Below are 18505 nucleotides of genomic sequence, written 5' to 3' on the forward strand. Positions count from 1 at the left end.
CCAGATAAGAGAGTTGAGACTTCAGAGGCATCATTTGAAACTGGCTCCCCTTTCCTGCAGGGTGACTTTCCATGTTGGAAGTGCTGTAGGGCTCAGCAACACTGTGTGGCCCACAGAGGGATCTGGTCCTGATCTCTTGAGTTAATTTTGTTTCAGGATGCTGTTGGCAGATTTTCAGTCCTTGGCTCAAAATGTCTTTGCACGAGTCTAAAATTCCCTGAAGTTCCCATTTTCTGGGCTGCAGCTCAGCTTCTGTGTGGAGTGTTGAACTTGTGAACTGTGTGGATCACCTGGATGTACAGCAGGGAGGTGCTGGGGATGGGCTGCCCCTCTGGAGAGCCTGCCTAGATCATTAATTAGCTCACACATTGACTGAGTTGAGTGAATTTTAATTACCTTTCAGGTAAATCTGCCAGTGGTGAAGTGATCAAAGCTGTCTCACATCTTTCTTTAAAAGTTTTGCTTGGAAAGAAGGGAAACTGCCTATTTTCTGCTACTTTTGGAAAAATGTGCTTGACTCCTTATCTGCAAACACAATCTGATCCTGACACTGTGTTCTGGTAGAAACAGTGCAGCTGTGCTGAGGTGATTTAGCAGCACAAAACATGCTTTTAGTAGGGTATTTATATTTAAAACATAAGTGTGAATCTGTCTAGTTCTGTCCAGACCAGATAGACATTCTGGTCATCATCCACAGGATTTACTGGTTAAAGTAAACTAATTTACTTGCAACAGCCTTATCTTTTTTTAAAGAGGGCAGTTCCCTTGCAGGCCACTGAGCTGTTGTGGTTTCTGGGCATGTGTGAGAACTGGGTTGCTGATTGTTGAGGAGAGAGATGAAGGTGGCTCAGGATGGGGTAGGGTTACCCATGACTTCAGCAGATCTAATAAGGAGAAGTTGGGTTTTTTTGTATGGATACAATATCGTAAGGGTGTGCTGAGGATTATTCCACCTGTTCTGAATGATCTCCAGTGATCAATGGGGGTGCCTGGAGCTCACTCAGGAGGTTCAGTGGCTTTGGAGCCAGGCCCAGCCTGGGTTCCTCCCCCAGCACATGGAGCAGGTGGGGTCCTGTTCCCAGAGCAGGCAGGAACACTGAGGGGGGATTTCTGTGTCACCTTTCCCAGCTGCCACCCCCAAAACCCCAGTGGCACCAGCACCAGGGAGGGGCTCAGCAAGCCTTGGTGCCTCTCAAACCAGAGATCCCCCAAGGCAGGCCTAGGCTGCTCCTGCCCACCCTGGAGCACATCCTCCCTTTGGGTCAGAAATCACAGCTCTGATCCTAAGAGAAGAACTTGGGGTTTTTCTGCAGGGTTATTACTTGGAGTCACACAATGTAATAGAATTTGTGCGATTCACAAGTGGAGGTGAAGCCTCTGTTGGTTCCAGTTTATTTTATTTGCTGTGGTCTGTTTTGGAATGTTTAACTGTAAAGGACCATTTAAGCTCAGTTTCACTTCACTCTTTTAGAAAAACTGTCCAATTCAGATAAGAAAATCCTGGTTTTCTTCTTCCAGTGCAGTTGGGCTTTGTTTTTTGAGTCCACCCTTAAAAAATTGAAAACTGTTTGAACACTGAATGTGTCAGAACATAAAAACCAAATATTTTTAGTGTTTATACCGTGGTTTTGTTGTTTTATATTGGAGCTTGATCATGTTCTCACAGAATTGCCAGTAGGAGTAATAAACTGACACAAACTCTTTGAATTCTACCTACTCTTCAAGTGATTTTTCAGAAGAAAGTGCTTCAAGTCTAACAAAAGAGAAGGCATTCTGCTACATTTTGATAGAGTTCTGGAGTTGGTGGGGAGTTTCATGAATATTTTCATAAAACCACTACATGAAAAAAAACCTAATTTAATCTTTGCTGGTTTTGTTTTTCAGTATACAGTAAATGGGAAGAAAGTGGAAGTAGCTGTGAAGCAAATAATTGCAGGGAAAGAAGTTGAGCAGCGGGGAGCTTTCTCAAACCCAGAGGCTTTGGACCTCTACCAAAATATTCCTGAGCTTCAAGACTATTAAAGTCACTGTTTTGGGTTTGGTTTTTTTTTGTGTCTTTGTTCTGTATTTGTTTTGTATATACCAATACTGTATGTAAAGAAAAAGCTCTATTTAATACCAGTGGTTCTTTTAAAAGGAAAAAATATTTCATGAAGTGCATTATGAAAGGCTTGGGTAAAGCTTAGCTCCCTTTTATTGGTTAAATATGCCATATATTTTGGAGTTTTTTCCAGCCTGGAAGGAGAAACCTGCCTGTTTTGATTTTTATATGTACGAGTGCATCTTTTCTGGTTAGATTTACATCAGCAGCCCATCAAATGGGAGCACCAATAGTTGCAGATAGAATATTTCTTTCATAAAATATTTGCTTTTTTTTTTTTACTGGATTTTTAGCAACACTTTTCAACCCCTGTATTTGTCCCCTGTAAGGGAGTGCACAGTGATTTTAACCCCCTGTCCCTGAACCATGCAAGTGTTCTCAGTGTAGTGTGCATTAAGATGTTTTTATAAAGCCAAATCATAATGCACTGAACCCATTTGACTCAGAATCATTTCTTGAGATACCTGATGGTACCTTTGAGGGGAATTGCTGCTTCATTTTGTGCTGTAGCCTTCTCATTGTTTGAAGCTGTTGGCTGAGAGACTTCTGGGGGCTCAGAAGGTGAAGGGAGCATTCCCTCCTCCTCGTTCCTGGGCTATTCCAGGTTATTTCCATGGAATCTGCTGACATTGCTGTGCATTAACAGAATTACATTTGAAGAAGACATTTTGCTTCCTTGCTTGAAGTCCTTTATTGACTCGAAGCTTGGCTGAGGAATTCCAGGGTGTTTCTTTATTATAAGCTGATGGGTTTTGTAACTTTTTTTACTAAATGTCATGTTGGAAGTGAGAGACCCCTTTTCTAGGTCTGTAACCCTCCAGTTTATAAAGGGAAAAATACTGTCATTAAAAACCTGAGCTTACTGAAACAGTGGAATGGAAGCACTAAAGTGTTTTGTTTATCATAAAATACAGTTGCAGTAGCTGTACCAACCCTCTGGCATTCAGTGTCTCCTGCACTATTTGAATTTTGTGAGTGAAATATTATTGTACTTACAATTGTGTTGAATGCATTCAGCGTCGATAAAGAATTAATTAAAAGGAATCAATTCTTTATATATAATAATTATATATTACATCTCTCATCTCTTGCTGTCTTTATTTCCCTTTTGACTGGTTGTCTTGAAATAATTTTTAGCTTAGTTTGTTTCTGATTTTAATGGGTTTAATCTAAGTCCACCTTAGTCCAAAACTTTCTGTGCTGTACCAAGTCAGGCCATGCTGGTGTGATAATAAAAATACCAAGCACCCATTAGAAAAGTATAAAAAGGAGCTATCCAAGCTGCCAATAACCTATGATTTAAAGTACTTTTAAATTCCTTCCCCTTCTGGCTTGCTATATATAAATTTTACATTAACTGTGACTTTGTATTCATTAAAACTTCATTATATTGTGTTTTAATTCATGCAAAATGTCTGAGGTTTACAAAGCCCACAGAACCTTATTAATAAGTAATTTTGGGTTCTTTCATTAATTAAAGATAGTTTAGAAGCACAGATACATTAAGAACATATACAATGCCTAGAGGCTGCTTTTTCTAATCCTTCATAATGCTGGAAACACTGGAGAAAGTTTAATTAATGGATATAATTTGCTCTCTTGTAATTGTCAGATGTTGCAAAGCTTTTCCCAGACATCCCTTACAAACAAAAACATGGATTTTCTTCTGTCTTGCCCTGAAAATTACAGTTTTACCCAGAAGCACTGGATGGATGCCTTGGGGCTGCCAGGATGTAGCTGCTGTACCTTGAGTGCATAACCATCTTCTTTTTATTTTTTTTTCCTGTTGCCTATTTATAATTTGAGGTTCACAGTGTTTTGCCTGGAAAGCTCCAAGTGCAGATTTCAGTGGGATGTGTGGCATGCAAATAGAGCTGGCTCTGGAAATGGCTTTAAGCTCTGACTTAAATGTTCAACAGCAGAGCAGTTAGAGCAGAGGAGCTCCAGGCTGGCTTCAGATTTGAGAGTGACTCCTGAATTCTGCGATGGAATCAGCCCATTTGCCCTTGGGGGATGTGGTTTTATCACTCCCCTCTCAGAAATGTGCTTTTGTCAGCTCCTGGTAGAGCAGGTACTTCCCCTTCCCACTGCCTTATGATTTCAATTAATTTCCCTGGTTAGTGGTGGTTCTCTAGGAAATAAAATGAGCTGGTACACAGCAGCCCAGGCAGGGCACAGCTGATAAAATTGTTTATTGTTATGTGCAGGAGCAGTGGGTTGTGTGGATTACTTGCACAGTGATTTTAAAAACACAGGTAATTGCCTGATGGAATGCAACTTCCCTGGGGCCATTATTGTCTTTCACTTTAGTGCATACATATTTAAAAGGATTTCATTTATGAGCTGAGCAGTCACTCACACAGGTAAATGGGCATTAAAATTAGGTTTAAAATGCAGGAGGAAGGAGGAGGAAGGAGTGCCAGGGTAGAGTTTTGGGCCGGGGGAAACTGGAGTGTGTGGGGAATGCTCTGGGCCACCTTTGAGAGCCTGAGCACAGAGGTTTCAGTAGAAAAAGGCTTTGGGATTCCTTTGGGTGCCCTCTGGAGTTCTGCACTGACAATTCCTCCACTGACATTGTTCAGCCTGTTGGCTGCCAGTCTGCTGCCTGCATCTTGCAAACCTGAGGATAAATTTGAGATTTCTTGGTTCATCCTTCTCCTTTCCAGGGAAGGGCATTTTTAGCTCATTTATAACCAGGTCTTGGAGAGCAACAAGATGTAGCTTCATTTCCTTCTACATTTTTTTGTAGAAAGGGGAAGCTCCATGTCCTGAGCTGTGTTGTCCCAGGAATAAAAGCAGGGTGGGAGTTGCTGTGAGGTGTGGCCACAATCCAGGGCGGGGGCTGAGGGGAGCACACACAATTCCCTTGCTGGGAATCCGGGGCCTCTTTATGTTCCAGTAATGAGATTATCAGCATCAGGCTGAGCGTTCTGCTCTGCGTGCTCTGTGCCACCCCCAGGAGAGGGAAGCAGCTCTGGGATGCTCTCAGGGAATCCAGAACAATTCCAGCTGCAGAACAGGGAGGTGTCCCGAAGTGTAAATGCGGGGCTCCAGCTGCCCACACCATTTCTCACCGAGAAATTCTCCCAAACCAGCAGCTGGAGGTGAACTCAAGTGAGGAACCAGCCCTGGTGGGGGTGAGAAAATCCTCAGCACAACTGTGCTGGGCAGCACCTTAGTGAGAGCTTAATTGGGCCTTGTACTTCTTAATTAGAAGAACTTAACGAATTCTAGTCCTGCTACTTTTGTCAAGTGGTTTTGCAAAGTTCAAGAGGCTTATCAGCATTCAGCCTGAGATCCCAGCTGAAAGGATCATGTCCCTTGGAAAAAAACATCATCTCCAGGACTGCTAATTAGCTTACAATAGCATATTAAGGTATACATCACTAATCTGAGGAGGTTCACGTTGCTAATGAGGAATCTACTAAAAAAAAAAAAAATCCCTTTTCCAGTTTTGTTCCCTTTTCTGTAGATTCAAAGGGAGTTAAGTTTTGGCTGCTGCAGGGTAACAGTGCCATTGGTGGGAATAGTTGTAAAATCAGGGAATGGTTTGGGTTGGAAGGGACCTTTCAAGATCACCCAGTTCCATCCCTTATTCTGTTTTTGTTTTACAAAGGCACCGGTTGCTTCCAGCATTCCCAGTCTATTGATCTGTGCTTTGACAAGGATCAGGAGAGTATTTATCTTCACCTTCTATTAGCCACAAAGATGTTAAAGCTGAATGGAAATAAATTGTGAAGAAAATGGAAGAAAACGTTGAGAGTTAGTTTGGTTTAACTGACTTGGTTTGAAAGGTGAGCTGAGTTTAAAGCAGTGTCACTTCAACCCTCAGCAGAGCTCAGGGAGGCAGCCTTGAGTGTACAAATGTGATACTCAGCTGAGAATTTTAATTTGTCTGGTTCTCATGTATAATAAAATATGCCAGAAACATGACACTTCATGAATTAATGCAGGAGCAGAAAGCATAGGAGAGATTCCTGTACAGGATTTGTTCTTATGATGCAAATGCCAAGCAAGGCTTTAAATGGCCCTGGCTAGCTGGAGCCATGGTGCCTATTTCATGCTTCACTTCAGGGTTTGTTCCCATTTCCTCAACCTTTTTGTAATTAGAGGGTGTGTGCATGCAAGAGGGGAGGGAAATGAGGCAGGAAATGCCCAAACCAGCACAAGTCCATGGGAATCCCTGGGTGTGTGATATTTTAGGGATGCCTGCAGCCCCTGCCCTCCATCCTCAGCAATTTTTCCTCATGAAAAATTTCCCCTTTTCATGGGGAAAGGCATTTTTAAACCCTGCAAGGGCTGGCCATGGTCTCTGCACCCTCGTTGCCAAAACCCTCCTGCCCCTGCTGAAATGGTGGCTGGCAGGTGAACAGACACCTGCAAAAAACCCCAAAGCAAGGCTGATGGAAAGGTGATGGAACATGGAGAGCCTCAGACAGCCTCAGCCTCCCACTGCTACCAGGATCTGATCACTCCCCTGGTGAAAGCTGTAATTACATTAAGAGGACAGCTGGTTCTTAATGGCATAAAAATATTGAGACATGACTGCAGAAACAGAGGTTTTCTCCTAATGCAGCTCAAATTAAAACAGGGGAGGGGAATAGAGATTTTGATAGCTCATAAAAATGATTTTTTTTTCCCTGAGTCAGTGTATTATCCTAATCCTTGTGAAAGTAAAGCAGCTCTGTGAATGGGAAGAAGAACATTACTCTCCCTGGGATTACAGTGGTTACAGGCAGAGAGTGGGATCAGTGCTGAGCTGTTTCATATCTCCAGGGCTCAGTCTCCTCCTCTCCCACCCTTTGCTCCTCCAGGGCCACGTGTGCTTCATCCCTGCCCTGTGCATGTGGCCCTTGGCACCACGGGCTCCTGCTGAAATCCAGAATTTGCTTTCAGAGTGCCAGAAGCACTGGGAACCTCCAGACATCCAGGAGAAAAGGCTGAACACATTTCCTCCCTAGCTGAAGAGTTTCTGCCTTTATTCCCTGATGCAAAACCTCAGTTACCACTCAGTTCTAGAGGAACTAATTGCTTTCATGTACAAACAGGAGGAAGAGGAGTTTTTAAGCAATGCAGAGCCTGGTGTGACAATTCTATTAGGTTTTGGTGGGTACCTGCTTGACCTGTAAATTGAAACTCCAGAAAGTCTTATCATGGTATTTAATTTTCTGTGCTTCAACAGCAGGGGGTGAAAGGGGGCTGGAATGGGTTTATTCAGATATGAGACAAAAATAACTATTTTTTAAAATGGCTCTAATCAGGCAGAGAGCATTTTTCTTTCTGTTCTTCCCCCTTCAGCCTCCCTGGCTCCTGGACCAGGTTTCTGTGCTGACAGGACAGAGCAGCTTGCTGGGGTTTGTGAACTCCTCTGCCTGCTCCACATGCTTGGTTTTCACTTTTAGGATTACAAACCCATCCTTAATGGAGCCCTGGAATTGTAAAGGCGGAGCTGGGGGTGTCACAGGATGGCCACTCTGAGCTGCCTCACTAACAGGCTGATTCCTGCCTTTAGGATCCCTGGAAATGCCATCTATGGACATTAAAGGCATTCAGGTAATTGATAATAAAGAAAATGCCCTGTTGACATGGTTTGGGAATAGGTAATGCACCAAGAACCTGGGAAGAAGGGTTTTGGTGGGAGAGAGTGACATAATTTACTGCCCCCCTCCCAAACCTCCCACACATTCATTATGCTTAAATATTCTCACGCTGAGTTTTTTCCAATGGTCTAATTATAAACTTCATTATAATTGTTCATTAGTTTTATTTTGTTCAATTAGCTTAACAAGTTGCCAAATGAAATACAAGGCTGGCAATTAGCTTGATCTAATCGTAATGAGCCACTCAAACTGGGTCACCAAACATCTTCCTTTATAGCGCTTCTCTTTCTTTTTCTTTTCCAATTGGTGAACAATAACATAAATATTCAGAGCATCTCCTGATCCAAGGAGTGGAAATTTCCCACTCATTTATTAGAATAGAAAAAAAAAAAAATCAATTGTGTGAAGCTGTGCTGCCTGAGCAGGGGAAGGTTCAGGTGAGCTGAGCTGTCCTGCCCTGCTGAGGGCTCACGGGAGGCTTTGGGCAGCCCAGGAGCCCAGTCTGAGCCACCCTGATGGCAGAAGCTGTTGGCCAAGCTCAGCCCTGCCCAGCCCCTGGTTTTGCTGTGACTTTTGGATAACCCTGAGCTGCTTTTTTTTTTTTTTTTTTTTTTTTTTTTTTTTTTGCCAGATTTCCCTTTTGCCACTCAGGCCTCGGATCTGCTCCTGTTAAGCAGCTGCTTAGCAGCAGCTCCTGGCTCACACGGTCCAGTGGATTCACAGCCACCTTTTTCAGAAGCTAATTTGGGCAGGAGTGATTATTTGCTATGAATAATTCCTCCTGCACGTCATGTGCATCACATCCAAATCTCAGGGACGAGCAGCACCGGGGCAGCTCCTTAGCAAATTCAGTGGTGGCATTAACAGACCCAGTCCTGATCTGGATTTCTCTGGGATCTTGTCCTGCATCTGGACGGAAACACGATAAAATATTAAACCAGCACACAGACTACAAGTACCTGTAAGTAATTCATAAAACCCCACTGCGAGGGCAAGCTGTTGAAGCCAGTCCCAACCCGAATTTCCCTGCAGCAGGACACCCCCAAACCCATCCCTGCCCCGAGCTTGTTAATACAACAACCCCGTAAAATTCCAGCCAGGCACTTTGTTCCGTGCAGGAAGGGGGGAGGAAGGGCTGGCACATCCCGCAGCTCCTGGCTCGGCTCAGCCCCTGGTGCTGGCTCCGGGCTCTGGCGCTCCCCAGCTCCGCTCGCTCCGGTTGAAGCCGCCGCCGGCGCAGAACGGGGGAAAATTCACACCTCAGCTTTTCACAGACGGCTCCATCAGCTCCTCAAACACCATCCACAGGCATTGTTGGGCTCAATGAAGGCACCCGGCGGCAGCTGGAGGTGCTGCGCCAAGGTGTTTGCGCTTCCAGCGCACAGAATTCCGCGTTATACTGGAATAATTCCCCGCTGGCGTTTTCCACTCCACTCTCCACGCCCTGACCTGACCCTGCGCTGCCTGAGGGACCCGCTGGGCCATGGGGTGTCCCCTGCCCGCGTGTGACAGTGACAGCAGGCACAAAGGAGCGATTCCGGGCGCTGGGATGTGCCTGGTACCCTGCGGGCCGTGCCCCATCCTGGGCCAGCAGGACCCGCCTGCCCGGGGCAAGCACTTGAATAAGTCCTGCTAAGAGCATCGCTGCTCCTCATTCACTCTGCCCACTCCCGATTAGCTTTATTCCTGCTGGGCTTAAATCAGGCAGGGGCAGACGTAAACAGGCTTGTAATAAGCTGCGAAAATCGCAAAAGGGCTGCGTGACACATGGCTTTGCATTTGATTCAAGTAGTTACAGTCATAATATCCATTAATTTTTGTAGCGCTCCTGGGAGCAAAAGTCCCTCCTTTTCATTAGAGAGACCCGGGTTTCTAAAGATCCCGGTGCTCGGCACAGCCTGCTTGAAATAAAAAAATTCCTTTGTTTACACAGCTGATGGCCTGGGTGGGGACAGTCCGGGCACCGGGGCCACCTCCCCTGCGTTTTATTTACGGTTCTGTGGCGCTCCTGCTCCGACACCCCAGAGCTGAGAGGCGAAGGGTGGGCGGAGTGGCTTTAAAAAAAAAAAAAAAAAAAAAAAAAAAAAAAAAAAAAAAAAAAGAAAAAGAAAAAGAAAAGAATATATATTCCAGGCAAAAAGCTCTCAGTTTAAACGCTGAAGGAGCGGCGACACGGATGACAGGTCTTCAAAGCCGAAGCTCGGGGAGGGAGGAGGGAGCCGGGCCGATCCCTGTGCCTTGATTAGCGCGGCTCCCAGCGCTCCCCTTCTGTCTCCGGGCTGCCTTTGAACCAGCCCCTTTGACGGCTGCAGGCATTTCTGAGCTGAGCTGAGAGTGAGCGAACATGAGAGGAGGAATCCGTGCGAGTGGCAGGGCCCGTGTGCGTCTGTGGTGCGCGTTTCTGGAGCACAAAGGCTGTTTTAATGAGCAGGCAGGCACGGAGCTCGCTGTGACTCCCGCTTTTAGCAGCTCTGCGCTGATGGAGCTGCCTGGGAAGCCTCCCGGCTGTGACCTGCATGGAGAACGCTCGGTGGTTTGGGCTGGTTCCGATTTCCACGGAGAACCAGTCTGAGGAGTGCGGGCACGGGAGCATCGGCTGCTCCCAAAGGTGCCCGGGCTGAGCTTTCCTCACCCTCCTCCCGAGCCTGTGTCCCTCCCATCCCCGTGCCCGCATTTTATCTCTGGGCAGCCGGGTGCAGCGCTGGGGGCTGGTTTTTGGCACTTTTGGAAGGACGGGATGCGAGCGGGCTGTGAACCTGGCCAAGGGCGGAACCCCCGGCTCAGAGCTCCGGGCTGCTGGGGAAGCACCTGCCCGTCCTTCTCCTGCTCGGTTTTCAGGGGTGTTTGTTCTGTTTCTCCCCAGGGCTGAGTGGCTCCCGGAGCTCTCCGTGGCTCGGTGGAAGCGGAGTTTTCATGAGCCATCCTTTGAGCCTTTCTGGGAGGATGAGGATGGACACACTTCCCCCAGCACTTCTGTATGTCCCACTGCCTGGCTGTGTGTCCCGCGGCCTGGCTGTGTGTCCTGCTCCCCCAGCGCCCTCCTGCGCTCCCTCCGAGCTCACAGAACCACAGGAGCAAAGCCCTTTCCTCTCCACAAGGACAGAACCCATTTCTCTGACTCTGAGCCCCTCTTCTCCCTCCCTGGTGCGTCCCAGCCGGAGGAAGGAAGGAGAAATCTCCAGCGGGGCGTGGATCAGGCGCACAAACCCCTGTCTGCCCTTTGCAGGTGGCTCACGGTGGTGGCCAGGGCAGGGGCTGGGCTGGTTGCCCACAGCTGTGGGCATTGCCAGGCCCTGGGCATTTCCAGCTGGCCCCAGCACACGGATCCTGCCGGGCATCCCTCACCTACCCCATACAGGTGTTTCAAATTACTCAGGGAGAAACCAGCCAGTCTCCTCTCAGCCCTGTCTTAAACCAATTTAATTAAGTACAGGTGAAGAAGGAAGCAGAAATTACGGCAATTCATCACCTTTTAGTCTCTGCAGGCGCTCGGCGGCGGCGGGGCACCGCAATTCCCCCTGCGCTGCGCTTTTCCTCCCGGGGGTGATTAACCCGCTCCCTCCCGGCCAGCGAAGCCCTCTCATCCATCCCCTGGGAAGAGGCTTTGAGGATAATGAGCGAGAGGATGATTAAAAGGAAGAAAGCCCTCACCAAATGTTGTACTGCGCTCACAACCAAAGCAGCGCTGTGATTCAGCTCCTGCCCGGCTCGCAGGTTCCCGGGCCGGGTGAATCACGGAATTGCTCACCTGTGATTCACCCGGGGCTCCTCCCCTCTGCTCCTTCCCTTCCTCCCTCTGGGGATGCCCCGGGCAGGGACAGAGCCCCGAGGATCCCGATTTTTGTATCGGGGAACGATGTTCCAAGGTCGGGGGTAACTTCCATCTCAGCAGCGACCAGCCTCCATCCAACAGCCCAAGGATTCATTACCCCAGTGTTTTTCAACATTGTGAAGCGGATGCCGTGAATTTTTGGTGAAATCTGAGCTTTCTCCGGCACTTTGTTGCAGCCTGGAAGCAAGCAGACGTGGTCAGTGGGACAGCACAGCTCACTAAGTGGGGCAGGGTTTCCTCACATGGCCCCACTGGCAGAGTTTCTGCCTCCCTGCACACACAAGACTTAAATCTCAAGCTCCACATCCGTTATGGGACAAGGAAATGTCATTTGTGCAAAGCTCTGATCAATATTTCCTGCTGTGCAGAGCTCCAGGGTTACTCGAGCTCCTTATTCCCCCCAGGAAACCAGGATCTAAACACAGCTCAGGGTCTGGCCCCCATCCTTGCCTCCCCTTAACTCCCAGCTGGGGTTTTGCCTCCGAATACCTCAAGACATCTTTGAAATTCCCATTCTTTCTGTTCTCCTAGGGGCATTCCCAAAGCCTCCCATCTTTTGACATCTGAGTGATGTGAAAATCAACAGCTTTCTGTAATGCTGCAAAGTCTTTCAAGTCTCTCATAACACAGGTTGCCTCTGTGTGCAAAGTCACGCCAGCACAAAGGAAGTGTGGCAACATCCCACCAGAATAACTTAAAAAGAAAATCTCCTTTGGGAAAAGAATTATTGTGAGGATCACATATGGGAGACCCAGATGATGGCACCGTGGGTGGCTCTGCTGTCCTGGCTGCCTCCTCAGGACCTTTTGATGCTCTCACACCAGAAGAAGACAGGGAGTGACAAGCCATGCTGTAAGCCAGCTCAGGAGCTTGGGAATGGCTCAGCAGTGCTCTGGAAAGCAGAAACTCCCATCATGAACTGTGGAAATTCACTCAAGGAGCACCCATTGTCCTGCTGCTTCCATGAGGAAGCTGTGCTCCATCAGCTGCCTGTGATGTGGATGATTTGTCTGCAATTCATCCTCATGCTTTCTGTATCTCCCAATAATCCTCTTCTGCTTTTTCAGGCCTCCTCTTTTAACCTCAGTGAGGCAAATCAATGCTGGTTGTCCCTGTGGCTGGTGATCAGCTGGGTCTCCAAGGGCTTTGCCCCCCCTGCTCCCCAAAACACCTCCCTGTTACTCCAGGACATGAAACAACACGAGGGCACACACCACTGCTCTCAAGGTGAAAAAAGGGAAGTTTATTTTCTGACTCACAACATGTATAGTTTTCTAAAAACGACAGTGGATTGGAGGGTGACAGTGCCACCTCTCCAACGACACTGCACAAACCAACAGTCCATCAAATTTCTCTTCTTCCACAAAAGAATGCAAACCAATAAGTTATTTACTTATTGTTTTTGCATTTTACTTATTGAAAGTGTGTGAGAAAGTTCGTTACAAAAATGTAAACATCAGAAGGCTTAGAAAACCTTAAAAAATTGGAGTGACACCTCCCCAAAGCACCCCCAGCAGTCCCTGTCATGGGAGCAGCTGCTGTGCCATGGGCTCACCCCACAAGGTGCTTTCTGGCCTGGAAAATCCCCAATTCTGATGCATTTTTCCTGTGAGATCTTCCCCTTTGCCTGTTAGTTTGCACACAGTCCCTCGTGTTCAGCCCAAAGCTCTCAAAGGAGTTTATTGCTGTTTGTATTTGGGGTTGTTTTGGTTTGTTTCTTGCAACACAAACAAAGCAAAGCTGTGGGAAGGAGAGAGGGCACTGCCAAGCAACCTTTCCACAGTCTGCAGACACCACTTAATTCATGTTTCCACTTCATTCTTACCAGAATATTACCTTTCATTAAAAGGCAGTAAAAGCATTAAAGCGTTTTGTAGTGGTCGGAGAAGATCTTAGAGCTCTGTTAGGCTGAGAGCACATCATGGATCACTGCAGCTTTCCTGTCCCCCTCAAGCACCAGGTTGGGAGGTAAGTTTTGGATGAAGCAGACTGGTCCTGCATGGGACAAATGGGATGGGGGATGAGCAGCTCCCAGCCAATGCACCTGGATCTCTCTGCAAGTGGGATCACTTCCCTGTCAGCACTTTGTCAGCCTGCAAGGTTTCTCACTTTGGCTTTTCTTTAAATCCCACTTAAAAATGTGCAGCAGGGATAGAGTACAGTCTGAATGCTTCCCAGTGCTGCCCTAAAGGTGAGGCGAGGCCCTTGGCTGCGTGCAGGGTTGGGGCTGGTGAGGAGACTGGGTCCTGTGTACCCCAGCTGAGGGTCAGCTCTGGGTCTGAGCTGCACAAGGGAATTGTTTCCTCCTTCCCTGTGCCCCCATAACTCCTGCTGCTGTCCCCAGGGCGTGCAGCTGAGCCACCAGGCAGAGCTCACACACAGCTCTGGATGCCCCTTGCACACACACCTTTGCACGTTTCTTTCACACAGTGACCCCCCCTGTACCTCCAGCTGGAAATCCCAACATCCCCCACACTCCCAGAAACAAATGGGATCTCTAAAGCAGCTGATTCCCTTATTTTGGACCACCAGATCTCCACGAGCAGCTGAACATTCCAGTTGTATTTTATTAGATCAGGTACTGAGGGCAGACAGCAAGATGCTCTTCATTACTGAAGAGCATTACATTCATTTTACTCCTTTTATATACTTATTTATTAGTTTGATCTTCTTTGAGGAACCCAAATCTTTGGGTTCCTCTGGGTTTTGTTTTCTCCCCAGCTCTGTGGGTCGGGCTCCTCCAGCCTGAGGTTGATTCCCATGTGCTCTCACGCTGCTGCACATTTCCCTACACGGGAGATAAGCATTTATTCACGTTCATGTTTGTGTGGAGTGGTAAAATATTAGAGCTAAATTTTTTATGACATTCCTAAGAGTGGTTATGGAGCAAACAAGATTACAGCAAGTACTACAGAAAAGCTTGTTTATGCAGGGAGGGAAAAAAAAATCAAAGTCGGAGACGCGTTTGCAAAGCTGCGGGAGAGCCCAGGGGCGGGGTTCCGAGTTCCCTCTCCCTTTCCTTCCCTGTCTCCATCACAGCAACAGCTCCCGGCAATTAGGGCTGAGCGGGTTTGGAGCGGAATCCCAGCTCCAGCAGCGGGGTACGGTGGCACTGCAGGGGACAGGGCACAGGCAGTGCCTGGCTGCGCTGGCACAGGGCCCCGCAGGGCGATGCCGCGGGGACGGGGCTCCCCTGGGCACGGCGGGCACTGCCCTGGGCTCGCTCCTCTCCCCGCTGCGCAGCCCTTGGGATGCCCTTTGCACATCCTCCAACTCCTGAGGCTGCCTCTGCGGAGCCCTCTGCACGGCCCCGTGCTCCTCGGGACACCCTCACACTCCTCGGGGTGCCCTCTGCGCACCCCTTTGGACACTCGCACACTCTTTGAAGAGCAACGTCCTTTGCACAACCTTTAGAACGTTCTGACACTGTTCGGGATGCTCTGACACTGTTCGGGATGCTCTCACACGTTTTGGGATGCTCTGACACCGTTCGGGATGCTCTGACACTGTTCGGGATGCTCTCACACGTTTTGGGATGCTCTGACATTGTTCGGGATGCTCTGACATTGTTCGGGATGCTCTAACACTGTTCGGGATGTTCTCACACTGTTCGGGATGCCCCCACATCCCGAGGGATGCCCTTTAGAATGCTCTCGCCCTGTTTAGGATGCTCTGACACCCTTTAGGATGCTCTGACACTGTTCAGGATGCTCTCACACCGTTCGGGATGCCCCCTCATCCCGAGGGATGCCCCCCCCAGCCCCGGGATGCTCCCAAACCATTCGGGATGCTCTGACACTGGCCGGGATGCCCTCACAGATTTTGGGATACCCTGGCAGATATCGGGATGCTCTCACACATTTTGGGGTGCTCTCACACATTTTGGGATGTTCTAACACATTTTGGGGTGTCCTCATTGTTTTTGGGGTGCCCTCACACATTTCTGGATGCCCTCACACATTTCGGGATGCTCTCACTGTTTTCGGGATGTCCTCACAGTTTCTGGGGTGCTCTCATTGTTCTGGGGGTTCCCTCGCAGTTTTTGGGGTTCTCTCACACATTTTGGCGTACCCTCATTATTTTGGGGGTGCCCTCGCAGTTCTCGGGATGCCCTCGCACATTTCTGGGTGCTCTCACGGTTTCTGGGGTGTTCTCCCCGTTTTTGGGGTGCCCAGGCGGTTTTTGGGGTTCCCTCTCTCCCGTCCCGTCCCCCCCGCAGTTGCGGCCGGCGGCCGCCAGGGCGCGCGCGCGCTCTTTGCGCCTCTCGCGGCCGCCGCGCGCCCCCCCCGCGCCCCCCCCCACCACTCAGGGTCCCCCAGGCCGGGGCAACGGGCCCGGCCCTGGGGCTCTGCGGGCCCAGCCCCGAAACCGGCACCGAAACCGGCACCGAAACCGGCACCGGCACCGCGGGCAGCCGGGCCCAGCCAGGCCACGCGGGGCTGCCCCGCTCGCCGGCCCCGCGGGCATCGCGCAGCCCCGGGGCGCTGAGCCGCACCTGCGGGCCCGCCCCGATCGCGCTCAGGTGAGCCCGGCCCGGCCCGGCCGCGCCGCCGCAGCCCCGGCACAGCCCCGGCACAGCCCCGGCACGGCGCCCGCTGCCCCGGGGGAGCCGCCGCCGCCGCCGCCGCTGCTGCCGCTGCTGCTGGCGCGGGCGATGCGGCGGGGGCGGCCGTGATTGCGGGGCCGGCGGGGACCCCCCTTCCCCTGCCCTGCCCTCCTCGGCGGGCGCCGGCCCCGCCGCCGGACGGAGCGGAGCGGCGCGGAGCGGGCGGGGAGCGGGGGGAGTGGTTACGGGCTCCGGCGCGACACCCCCGGCCCCCCCGCCCCGCTCAGCCGCCCCTCTCCAAATAAATCAGCACCATGACTACTTCTGGGCATGGAACAAAGAGGATGCTCTCCCGGGGCCCCGCGCTGCTCCTGGCGCCGCTGCTGCTCCTGTGCCGAGGTAACCCCGGTCCCGCCGCCGCGACCCCGCCGCTGTGCTCCTGTTTGTCTGCTTTGGTTGTTGTGTTCGTTTTGGTGCTTGTTTTTAACTATTTGTGTTTATTTCACATCTGCCCCCTCCCCCGGTTTTATTTGCGGCCGTTTCCCCCATGCCAGCCCTCCCTCCCCGGCTCCCCCCGGCGCTCCGCGCAGCGCTGCGGGTGCAGCGCGCTCCGAGCTCCGTCTCTGGGGCGCACCAAGAAGTCCCCAGCCAGCTCCGCTGTCCCCACGCGTGTCGCGGGCTCCCGGCCCCCTGCGCGAAGGCTGCCCGCCTGCTTCGGCCGCTGCCAGCGCGTTGCTGCCGATCTGGGGGAAAAAAAATGGGAAAAGTTTGGGCTTGCCGGAGCTCTGGGGGATGGAGAAGGGCCGTGGGGTTTCCCACGGGGCGGCCGACCCCCGTTCCTCCCTGATGCTCCTCGCTCTTTCTGGCTATCTGTGGGGTGGGTGGGGGGAAAGATGTGCAGGAGTTAAACCCCTTCGGTTTGCAAAATACTTGTGCAACCTTTTTGCGCTGAATTCCGAGAAGGACGGGTTTCGCTAGGCTGGTGGGGAGCGGGGTCTGGCCCTTGATTGGGCTCAGGTGGGATTCCCTCATCACGGCCAGCTGCGAGGCAGCGCGCCCGGGCAGGGAGTGAGGCTGGGAGATGCTCTTCCTCTGTTATTCTCTTTTTTTTTTTTTTTATTTCCGCCCCAGCTGGACTTGGGATCAACGTTTCGGGTCCCAGGTGCAGGTGTTTGCTGGGGAAGGGCTCAGCAGAGCGCTGCCCCTGGGAAAGTCTTTAGCAGGACTTCGCTCTGGGAACGTTCTCCTCTGCGTGCTCCCCTGAGCTCCCTCGCAGATGCTGCTCCTAATAAACACGGGCTGTTAAAAGCAAATTAATTAAGATGCATCGGTGCTGAAGTTGCTCGGGGATTCGTTTGCGCTTACTGCTTCTCGGGACGGCGCTCGCGTTTGGCCGTAGCGTGGAGCTTGGGCTGCTGGGGAAACTTCGCGGGGGCTTTAGGAATACGCCTAAATGCAAGGATTTTAGGTGAAAAAGGAGCGATCCATGGGAGGGGTAATAGCAGGAGCTGTCGCTCTTGGGGAGGGCACAGGGAAGGCTTTGTGCTGGGGAAGTGTTTTAGGAAAGGTTCCTACAGGAAGAGCAGGAACGATTTGCTAGGAAGGCGCCATCAACCTTGGGGACACACGGGAGATGGACAGCAGGCAGTCCTTGCTCTGCTCACCCCAAAAAGCGCTGCTTGCCCCTGCCCTCCATCCCCGCCTCGGCTGGGCTGCGTGCAGCCAGGGCGGCACCTGGGAATCCTCCTGAGCAGGACACGGGGACCGGGCTGCAGAGTTTGGGGTGCAGATCGTGGGGACTGGGCCACGGAGCACAGGACGCAGGGCATGGGCTGCCTGTGGGTCAGCACTGCCCCATGGAATGGTGGCTTTCTGTGGCCACTGCCGTGCCCTGTGCTCCGTGCAGCTCTTCCTTTATCGAGGAGAGAGTTGGGCGCAGCAAAGGAGCAGGTTTCTGGGTTTTTTTTTGGTTGTTTTTTAAAATATTTTTTATTTATTGCTTTGACATATTAATGGTAATCTTTTCCCTCCTCCCGTCTCCTCCTGTGTGGGTAGCTACCATGGTGAGACTGGGCTGTGGGTGTAATTCTTCCAGCGCTCTGAGTGCTTAAACATATGGAAACCCACTTTGAAACAGTTTGTGGCTGCAAACCTACCGACGTATCCATCCATCCCTCCATCCATCCATCCCTCCATCCCTCCCTCCCCGCCGCTCTGAGCCCTCCCCGCTCGGTGTGCGCGTCAGGAGCTCGCAGTGCGCTCAGCTCGAGCTGTGAACAACGAGCGCGTTCCCCGCCCGCGCCTCTCTCCTCTCTCGGCCGTAGCATCCTCCTGCTTCCCGAGCGGAGCCCTGTCCCGCCCCTGCGGAGCGCAGCCGTGCCTGCGCGGGCAGAGGGGCTTTGGGACCAGGGGACAGCTCCTGCGAG

General features: G+C 50.8%; 2 protein-coding genes across 2 annotated transcripts in view; both read left to right on the plus strand.

The window, feature by feature from the left end:
• The window catches only part of AACS (acetoacetyl-CoA synthetase), a 36870-nt gene extending 33685 nt beyond the window's left edge, over positions 1–3185 (plus strand). The window contains exon 18 of the mRNA XM_066562182.1: positions 1885–3185. Within this exon, the coding sequence (XP_066418279.1) occupies positions 1885–2022 (138 nt within the window). The 3' untranslated portion in view covers positions 2023–3185. The remainder of the gene's footprint in view (positions 1–1884) is intronic.
• Positions 3186–16372: 13187 nt separating this feature from the next.
• Positions 16373–18505, plus strand: part of TMEM132B (transmembrane protein 132B) — a 223861-nt gene continuing 221728 nt past the window's right edge. The window contains exon 1 of the mRNA XM_066561984.1: positions 16373–16478. Coding sequence (XP_066418081.1) covers positions 16394–16478 — 85 coding nt within the window. The 5' untranslated portion in view covers positions 16373–16393. The remainder of the gene's footprint in view (positions 16479–18505) is intronic.

Source organism: Molothrus aeneus, chromosome 18, assembly GCF_037042795.1.
Source record: "Molothrus aeneus isolate 106 chromosome 18, BPBGC_Maene_1.0, whole genome shotgun sequence".
Lineage (NCBI taxonomy): Eukaryota > Metazoa > Chordata > Aves > Passeriformes > Icteridae > Molothrus > Molothrus aeneus.